This window comes from Oncorhynchus clarkii, chromosome 10 (genome assembly GCF_045791955.1).
Source record: "Oncorhynchus clarkii lewisi isolate Uvic-CL-2024 chromosome 10, UVic_Ocla_1.0, whole genome shotgun sequence".
In the NCBI taxonomy this organism is placed as follows: domain Eukaryota; kingdom Metazoa; phylum Chordata; class Actinopteri; order Salmoniformes; family Salmonidae; genus Oncorhynchus; species Oncorhynchus clarkii.
This window is the reverse complement of record NC_092156.1, coordinates 20,454,979-20,465,559: the sequence shown is the minus strand read 5'-3', so window position 1 is coordinate 20,465,559 and position 10,581 is coordinate 20,454,979. Positions and strand designations below refer to the sequence as shown.

The following is a 10,581-nucleotide window of genomic DNA, read 5'->3' as shown; positions in this document are numbered from 1 at the left end:
ATGTCATATTTATGACCTCAATAACTCGGAAATATAACACACAGAGGAGCATTTGAGAGCAGCACGACATCATAAGAATTAATAAATGAATTTAATTAGGGAAGGGGTCTGTAGTGTCCATTATGTGTGCAAAGTAATGTGATTGAATACTGGGGGTCATTTGATCATATTAAAATTATAGTGGGAGATGCATGGAGGAATTTGCACTAGACGGGAATTGGTCAGATTATACTTTAAAAAAAGTTGTAATTCTTCCTTTGCTTTATATTTCATTGCTTTGTTGTTGATGTTGTTGTTCTATTGCAGTGGCATGTTCCATCATCTTTATTCTGGGGCTGCTGTGGTGAAGAAATGACTGATCCCCTTCAGGGGTTCATTACGCTCCATCACGGAGGCATCTGTCAAACCTGGATCATCAGCAATGGGCCTGCCCTCATCCACCAACAGCTACATATCCCCGCCCCATGATGGGCTTCCAACGCTGCTAAAATTTCCTTCTTGCAAATATTCTGTCTGGATAAAAACATAATGATGAGCAAACTAGACCTGCTGTTCAATAAATCAATGAAATGCATTTTATAAAGCCCTATTTACATCTGCAGTTGTCACAAATTGCTTTACAGATACCCAGCCTAAAATCCCAAAGAGAAAGCAATGCAGAAGCACAGTGCAAAGAAAAAACTCCCTAGATGGCAGGAACCTAGGAAGAAAGAAACCTAGAGAGGAACCAAGCTCAGAAGATTGGCCAGTCCTCTTCTGGCTGTACCGGGTAGAGATTTAAGAGTGCATGTGATCATTAATGCCAGATCGTTGATCTAAATGACCTGCATTGATCTAAGGTGACATTATAGATAATGTTCATATCATTCACTTCACATGTAAATAACATGCATTACACATGCATTACTAATTAATCTGTAATATACAAAACACATTAAAAGACAAACCTACTAGGTTAAACTGAGTAGCGTTTGTGGGGTATAAGAATCCATGTGATAAGGGAAAAGAATTCCAGCTTTTCCCAACCTGTGCTACTGACATAAGGACCCCTGCTATCCATGGCATGTTTGGCAAAAGCATTGCTCAGCTTTTTTGGAGTGTGCTACTTACTACTTCCACCCCATCGCACAACCCCTCCCACCATCCTGATGACCCCGTGGAGAGTCGACTCCAAAATGCTAAATTCCTCGACTCCTTGACCATCGACTCAGCGAGTCTACTCTCATTTTATTTAAAAAACAATTGATTGCTGCTAATATCGATTATTTTAGGATAATGTAAGTAACACATATCTGCAATACAATAGCATGTTCTTAGATTAAAGAGCAGCTTCAAGCTGTCTGTTCAGCTAGGCTGATGTACTGATTAGCCTTGATTATTTTGGTTAGTAGATTGTCAGACAGCTCCGTATGCATCGCTAGTCAATCACACAGTTCACGAGTGTGTATACACACACTCTCAATTATAGCTAGAGTCAGGAGTCGACTGCAAAATTCCTGGATCGACTCCACAAAAACACTAGATCCCCTACCACAGGCACTATGGCGGCGGACAGGGAAGGGAGAGCAGGGAGGGGTAAGGTGCAGCTGCAGCCCCGCCTTGGATGACAGATGTAAATCCAGGCCTTCCGTAAACTAAACTGGGTATCAGAGACACAGGATTGGGCCAATGAGAGACCAGCATGCAGTAAAATGGGCAGCCAATGGCTGCGTGTCTGCCTGGTATATAAGAAGAGCTCAAGAATCTTCAGAGTTGGGTGACCTCTATATTTTGGCTCTGGTGAACAGGATCTGATCCCAAGGACTGTTACTTTTTTTCTTGTCTGGTGTGCAGGTAAAAATGCAACGCTGTGCTTTGTATGAATAGCTAATGCTTTGGGATAAGGGCAGTGTGGCGGTTTGGATTAGTTGGACTTGGAAAGGCTTCTGACCTAAAACATTTTTGGGAGAAAAGGTTTGAAAAATTGAATGGTGCACATTTTTGAGTTAGCGGAGTTCTGTTATTTTGGTGTGTCCCTATTTGAAAGGGAGATGTGCTTTTTAAGCTCCTCAGGTTTTTTTTTTTACCTCTCCTACACACTTCTTTCGTTTTTTTAGTTTTAATCATATAATTTTGCATTTTTCTTCTGTGCAAATAATTAATTCAAATGACGATATACTTAATGATGCAAAAATAAGTCCTGGGTCAGTAAATGTACATATGGGGGCAATCTGGGAGGGTTTCAGATCAGTGGGATAATGAACAGGATATTTTACTAGGAGTCTGATTCTCTTGGCTCATTTGATGATTATTTATTTTTCTGGAAATGAAGATGTGAATTGTAAAGTTGTGAACTGTTGCAAAGTTTTATAAGCTGTGTGTCAGCAAATGGTTCTCTGGTGCGGATACTGAGATACATAAGTAAGTGTATCACAATCAGATAAAGTATGAGGGCTATACACAGCTGTGGAACAGGTGTAAAAAGATAGCTGGTCTAGAATGTCCAGCAATTGCTTTCGGACAGTTACTGTAACAGTCACACCCTTTTCATTGCTTTTGGACATGGGCATGTGATGCAACAAGTGCGTCAATAGTTAAGTCCAGATCATGTGCTCATTTTTTAAATAAATATTTCAAGAAAGGTTGAGGTAAATTCCATGCCAACCAAATGCATTTAAGGAAAATAAGTGAAATACAATTTATGAATTTGAGAATGGCCTATCAAGTATAGTGAATACAATTTAATTAATGAGTTGACCTTTAAAACAGCAATGTTGTTTCACAAGACTTCATGTGTGATGAGCATCAAGGTAGCTAAATGTTCCAAGATATTGTGATGGAAAACCAAGAGGGGCTGCAAAGGGTAATGACATGAAGAGGGGGGCTCTTTGCATGAGTGGAGAGGAGGGTTTGGAAATATGTTGCATATGTAAGAGGGCAAAGGGAATATAGGATAAGGGTGGAATGTTGAAGAGGATGTGAGGTTTGGGTTGAGGGTGTTAAAAATACCCAACACACAAGTGCTCCCCCCCCTTATCTATTCCAGAACAGAAACATGACCCAATGGACGGGGACGTTGACTGACATTTGTAACTAGGATACGGGGTATCCACACCACTAGGAGTTTTTGCAGCTGTTCTATTGAGTATCCCGTAGTAATCTTTTAAATGTTTGGCTAAGGAAGCTTCTCTTACCCTGAGACAGAGCACTCCTTGTAGACTTTACTCAGCTGTCGGTGTCAGGGAACTTCCTTTCAAATCGGTTACTATTAGGATTTGTGGATTGTTTTCTGTGCAAATAGACAATAAATATCTGAAGATTTCTTATTTTCTTTCCCTCCTGCAGTGTTAGAAACGCAATCATGCCTTTCGGTAACACCCACAACAACTTCAAACTCAACTTCAAAGTTGAGGAGGAGTACCCTGACCTCACCAAGCACAACAACCACATGGCCAAGGTGCTGACCAAGGACATGTACGCCAAGCTGAGGGACAAGCAGACCCCCTCTGGCTTCACCTTGGATGACGTCATCCAGACCGGTGTCGACAACCCTGGTGAGTGCCACATATCTCCCAAACACCCCCTTGAGGATAGCCACCGACCTCCACAAACACACAACTGTCAAAGGTAGAACTGAGACGGTCTGCACAACCAAGTTAGCGCTCTAGGGTTTGATCGATCCTAATACCATTGCAATAATTACACATGAAAATAATATATTCCATTTAGCAGACACTTATATCCAAAGTGACTTACAGAGCTGTACATACATTGCTCAAGACCTCTTCACGCTACTTGCTAGCAACAACACTGAGTCACCATCAGTCAACTTACTTGTAATAATGTCAATTCTGAAATGTTATATTATATGGTTGTGGTATTAGTATGTCTTGAGCTAGCTGAGGATTAAAAAATGATTTGATTTATATGGTTGTGTATTTCAGCACCGGGATGCTGAAATACATACTTAGATTGTTTTTAAATCCTCAGCTAGCTCAAGACATACTAATACCACAACCATATAACTCAAATCACATCAAATTGTGTTAGTCACATGCGCCGAATACAACAGGTAGACCTTACAGTGAAATGCTTACTTACGAGCCCCTAACCAACAATGCAGTTAAAAAAATATGGCTAAGAATAAGAAATAAAAGTAACAAGTAATTAAAGAGCAGCAGTAAAATAACAATAGCGAGACTATATACAGAAGGGTACCAGTACAGAGTCAATGTGCAGGGGCACCAGTTAGTTGAGGTAATATGTACATGTATGTAGATTTATTAAAGTGACTATGCATAGATGACCCTCTGTAGTGCCTTGTAGTCGGAGGCCGAGCAGTTGCCATACCAGGCAGTGATGCAACCAGCCAGGATGTTCTTGATGGTGCAGCTGTAGAACCTTTTGAGGATCTGAGGACCCATGCCAAATCTTTTCAGTCTCCTGAGGGGGAAAAGGTTTTGTCATGCCCTCTTCATGAATGTCTTGGTGTGCTTGGACCATGTTAGTTTGTTGTTGATGTGGACACCAAGGAACTTGAAGCTCTCAACCTGCTCCACTGCAGCCCCGTCAATGAGAATGGGGGCATGCTCGGTCCTCTCGGCACTATGGTGGTCTGCTTAAAACATGTTGGTATTACAGACTCGGACAGGGAGAGGTTGAAAATATCAGGGAAGACCCTTGCCAGTTGGTCAGCGCATATTCGCAGTACACGTCCTGATAATCCATGTGGCCCTGCGGCCTTGTGACTGTTGACCTGTTTAAAGGTCTTATTCACATCGGCTGTGGAGAGCGGGATCACACAGTCGTCTGGAACAGCTGGTGCTCTCATGCATGTTTCAGTGTTATTTGCCTCGAAGCGAGCGTAGAAGTAGTTTAGCTCATGTGGTAGGCTTGTGTTGATGGGCAGCTGTCGGCTGTGCTTCCCTTTGTAGTCTGTAATGGTTTGCAAGCCCTGCTACATCCGACAAGCGTCAGAGCCGGTGTAGTACGATTCCATCTTAGTCCTGTATTGACGCTTTGCATGTTTGATGGTTCGTCTGAGGGGATAGCAGGATTTCTTATAAGCTTCTGGGTTAGAGTCTCGCTCCTTGAAAGCGACAGCTCTAGCCTTTAGCTCAGTGAGGATATTGCCTGTAATCCATGGCTTCTGGTTGGGGTATGTACGCACGGTCACTGTGGGGGCGACATCATCGATGCGCTTATTAAGCCATTGACAGATGTGTTGTACTCCTAAATGCCATCGGAGGAATCCCGGAACATATTCCAGTCTGTGCTAGCGAAACAGTCCTGTAGCTTAGCATTAGCTTCATCTGACCACTTTTTTATTGATCTTGTCACTGGTGCTTCCTGCTTTAATTTTTGCTTGTACGCAGGAATCAGGAGGATAGAATTATGGTCAGATTTGCCAAATGGAGGGCGAGGGAGAGCTTTGTATGCATCTCTGTGTGTGGAGTATAGTGTGGAGTATATACATTTAACATGCTGATAGAAATTTGGTAAAACGGATTTAAGTTTCCCTGCATTAAAGTCCCCTGGCCACTAGGAGCGCCTCCTCTGGGTGAGCGTTTTCTTGTTTGCTTATGGTCGAATACAGCTCATTCAATGCTGTCTTAGTGCCAGCCTCAGTCTGTGGGGGTATGTAAACTTCTTCGAAAAATACAGATGAAAACTCTCTCGGTAGATAGTGTGGTCTACAACTTATCATGAGATACTCTACCTCAGGCGAGCAATAGCTCAAGACTTCCTTAGATATCGTGCACCAGCTGTTATTTACAAAAAGTCATAGTCTGCCACCCCTTGTCTTACCAGACGGCGCTGTTCTATCCTGCAGGTACAGCGTATAACCAGCCAACTGTATGTTGATAGTGTCGTCGTTCAGCCACGACTCCATGAAGCATAAGATATTACAGTTTTGAATGTCCCGTTGGTAGTTTAATCTTCTGCGTATGTCATCAATTTTAATCTCCAAAGATTGCACGTATGCTAGCAGAATGGAAGGAAGTGGGGTTTATTCGAAGTTATTTTCGATCATAAGAGACGATAGCGGCAACATTATGTACAAAATAAGTACAAAAATAGGTTACAAGCAACACAAATAAACAAACACAATTGGTTGGGGACACATAGATCATCAGTCTTCTTCTCCGGTGCCATTTCTAGTATAGATATGCAGGTTACCTTATTAAATATGCAGCAGATATTTATTGCATATTTTTCACACCACAGTGGTATATTAATGTCAGTTAGTCTACTAATGTGGATGCGCAATGTAGATGTGCTGCCTTCTTACCCTCCTCCTCCCGTCTCTCTCTGTCCTCAGGTCACCCCTTCATCATGACTGTTGGCTGTGTGGCTGGTGATGAGGAGTCCTACGAGATCTTCAAGGATCTGTTGGACCCCATCATCTCAGACCGTCATAGTGGATACAAGCCCACAGACAAGCACAAGACCGACCTGAACTTTGAGAACCTGAAGGTAGTGTCTAATTCTTCTGACATGTTTTATGGGTTTAATTCCCTATAAGAAATGCCAAAGAGTACTGCTGAGTAAAATCAGTGTGAAAATGTTTGAATAATCTCAACATAGGAGGTTGGGAATCACAAACTTCTTTGAGACACTTTAAATGTTCTGGTCTGAAACTCTCTGACCTTCTCTCTGTATAGGGAGGTGATGACCTGGACCCCAACTACGTCCTGTCCAGCCGTGTGCGTACTGGCCGCAGCATCAAGGGATACACCCTGCCCCCCCACAACAGCCGTGGCGAGCGCAGAGCAGTGGAGAAACTGTCTGTTGAGGGTGAGCCTTCCAGCTATCAATAGCTACAGGACATATGTATACGCAGGGTTATGCATGAAGCTAGGCAATAAAACAAACAAAATGGAAAATGGAGATCCAAATGTATTTATTTAAAAACATTTACCCCCTTTTTCTCTCCAATTTCGTGAGATCCAATTATGATCTTGTCTCATCGCTGCAACTCCCCAACGGGCTCGGGAGAGCCGATGGTTGAATCATGCTTACTCAGAAACATGACGTGCCAAGCCGCGCTTCTTAACACCCGCTCGCTTAACCAGGAAGCCAGCTGCACCAATGTGTCGGAGGAAACACTGATCAACTGGCGACTGAAGTCAGCCTGCAGGCGCTCGGCCTGCCATAAGGAGTTGTTAGAGCGTGATGAGCCAAGTAAAGCCCCCCCGGCCAAACCCTCCCCTAACCCGGAGGACACTGGGCCAATTGTGCACCGCCCTATGGGACCCCCGGTGACGGCTTGTTGTGACACAGCTTGGGATCGAACCCCAGGCAGTAGTGATGTGGCAACACCGCCATTCGGGAGGCCGGAGATCCAATTCTTAGGAACGCCTTAGATAATTGGAAATAGAGATCAAAAGTGAATCCTTAGCTGCAATGACTAGTGCATGGTGTCAGATAACTCCTGGCAGGGAGATACCATGTTGAGAGTGAGCGAAAACTGAGGGGTTTTCTGTCCCTCCAGCTCTGAACACCCTGGATGGTGAATTCAAGGGAAAGTACTACCCCCTGAATAAGATGACCGATGCCGAGCAGGAGCAGCTTATCGCTGACCATTTCTTGTTTGACAAGCCCGTCTCCCCCCTGCTGCTGGGTGCTGGTATGGCCCGTGACTGGCCCGATGCAAGAGGAATCTGGTATGCACCCAGAACACAGACCCATACCAATAGTCAACCAAAACAATACTGTATTGTACTGTACAGAATATCCCACAATGTATCATAGTGATGTATCATGTGAAACCTCATCCCTACTTTTTGAAGGCATAACGATGCCAAGAGCTTCTTGGTCTGGGTGAATGAGGAGGATCACCTGCGTGTCATCTCCATGGAGAAGGGCGGCAACATGAAGGAGGTCTTCAGACGCTTCTGCGTTGGTCTGAAAAGGGTATGTACTGGTATTCAAACCATCATTTTACTAGCTCTCACAGTCTCACGTCAGAATTAGACATTCATCCATGTTTCTGAAATGTCAAGTTTTGAAGTTGATGCAAACATCACGTTTCAAAATATTTAAGGTTACATTTTCAAGGTTAGGGTTAAGTTTTGGCCCCGAAATCTTAAATTTAGGCATTAACTCTGAATGGTTAAGGTAAGGGTTAAGTTTAAGAATTGACGTGAAACAAAAATCTCAATAACTTTGGAATCAGAGGCAGATGCTTATGCCCATCCACCAGCCCCGTCCACAACACACTAGCAAAACTGACACCTACTTGAAGGTAACAGTGCTCACTGTTGCCCCTAGTGGCCGGTTTCCATGTCATCTCCTGACGTTCTCAGATATGTATGGGCATTGAATACTGACTTGTATCACGGGTAATCTGGCTGCCATTTTGACATGGTAGAAAAACACACCTAACACAATGAAAAGACATGAAAACGCAGAGAGACAATTACAAGAATGTTGATACAGGGTTTATTTCACCTGACAGATTGAGGAGACTTTCAAGAAGCACAACCACGGCTTCATGTGGAACGAGCATCTTGGCTACGTGCTGACCTGCCCCTCCAACTTGGGAACTGGTCTGCGTGGTGGCGTGCACGTCAAGCTGCCCAAGCTGAGCACACACCCCAAGTTTGAGGAGATCCTGACCAGGCTGCGTCTGCAGAAGCGTGGCACAGGTACACACGCACAACAAAAAACATCCAGAGCAGCTGCTGATATATTCAACTCTAAATCGTCACAGATCACGACAGTCTTCCATTTTCCCACACAACAAGTAAAAAGGAACAGAGATTAAGATGAGCAAAAGCTATTCTGAAATAGCCATGTCCACAGCGGTTAGGACGTCTGTTTATTGAGTCTGTTATTTTTGGTGATATTTGGATAATATACAGTATGAGTAATGTTGCAGAGATTGTCTGAGACATACACTTAAACCTGCTTCTCTCTCCCTTTTCCCTGCTCTCTACAGGTGGCGTGGACACCGCCTCCGTGGGTGGAGTGTTCGACATCTCCAACGCTGACCGTCTGGGATCTTCTGAGGTAGATCAGGTCCAGATGGTGGTGGATGGTGTCAAGCTCATGGTGGAGATGGAGAAGAAGCTGGAGAAGGGAGAGGCCATCGACGGCATGATCCCCGCCCAGAAGTAAAGAGTTGTTGACGTCGCTGATCGTATTTTGTTTTTCTATTGTCAAGTTATGTGCCATTGAGCCAACCAACCGGCGCGTAGGGGAAACTGATGCTCGCTCTAGAGACTCTTCACTGCTCACCTATTTTTCTTCTTTCCTTCAGCCTTTTCTTTCTCTTTAGTTTTTTTCCTTTCCTTTTCTTCCTTGCGCCATTTTTTCCACTTCTCTCCTGTTCAGTTTGTAACATCCTGGATCAGCTTCCACTGAAGTCAGCTTGCCTGACAGATGTGGCATCACGTACATTTGAAATTTGGTTTTAGAAAAATGATAATTGAAACTGATTAAATAAACTTGGACTCATGAACCAAAACAGATTGGTCTTTCTTGGTCATACACTCATGATAAGTCACTGCAAATGTTAAATCAAGTCTAATAGTGTTCAATTTAACAGTCAAAGTCTCTATATGGTCCCACACTACACTGCGTTAATGGTACACATTCAAAAGTGTAAATTTCACAGATATTCTGTAACTCAGTAAATAGTTGCAAATTAAGATAACACTGGCCATCACTGGTTTTTATTGGAATTACTCTACTTTGGTATAAAATGTAAAAAATATATAATCCATTTGTGAAACTTCTGAGAAACTGAGACATGCTCCCAAACTTTTGGCGACTACTAAGTATTTTTTAAACCTCCCACTTTGGTCTGGATGCGTCAATGTGTAGTTTATACATGCGTAATCTATGAGCAAAATTACTGTTTACCACAATTACACAAAATCCCTAGTTTGAAAGCAACAGTTTTTCTGGATGCTGTGCCATTTTTCTTACGTTTACCCGCATAGAAATTCGTTTTCAACCAAAGGAAGAAGCCACTGCTGTCCAAAAAAACATTGCTGCACGTCTGAAGTTTGCAAAAGAGCACCTGGATGTTCCACAGCGCTTCTTGCAAAATATTCTGTGGACAGATGAAACTAAAGTTGAGTTGTTTGGAAGGAACACGCAACACTATGTGTGGAGAAAAAAAGGCACAGCACAGCACCCAACATCAAAACCTCATCCCAACTGTAAAGTATGGTGGAGGGAGCATCATGGTTTGGAGCTGCTTTGCTGCCTCAGGGCCTGGAAAGCTTTCTATCGTCAACATAAAAATGAATTCCCAAGTTTATCAAGACATTTTGCAGGAGAATGCAAGGCTCTGTCGGACAATTGCAGCTCAACAGAAGTTGGGTGATGCAACAAGACAACGACCCAAAACACAGAAGTAAAACACCAGAATGGCTTCAACAGAAGAAAATACACCTTCTGGAGTGGTCCAGTCAGATTCCTGACCTCAACCCGATTTAAAATGTTGTGGCATGATCTCGAGAGCTGTTCACACCAGACATCCTAAGAATATTGCTGAACTGAAACAGTTTTGTAAAGATGAATGGTCCAAAATTCCTCCTGACAGTTATGCAGGTCTAATCTGCAACTACAGAAAACATTTGGTTGAGT

At 43.2% G+C, this 10,581-nt stretch overlaps 1 protein-coding gene across 1 annotated transcript; it reads left to right on the top strand.

Moving 5' to 3' along the window:
• The first annotated feature begins 1,529 nt into the window (after window positions 1-1,529).
• On the top strand, window positions 1,530-9,451 carry LOC139418109 (creatine kinase M-type). The gene is made up of 8 exons (XM_071167308.1): window positions 1,530-1,833; window positions 3,325-3,533; window positions 6,302-6,456; window positions 6,645-6,777; window positions 7,475-7,646; window positions 7,773-7,896; window positions 8,441-8,630; window positions 8,924-9,451. Exons 2-8 carry the CDS (start codon window positions 3,341-3,343, stop codon window positions 9,100-9,102), a joined length of 1,146 nt encoding a protein of 381 aa, XP_071023409.1. The 5' UTR covers window positions 1,530-1,833; window positions 3,325-3,340; the 3' UTR covers window positions 9,103-9,451.
• Window positions 9,452-10,581: the final 1,130 nt, after the last annotated feature.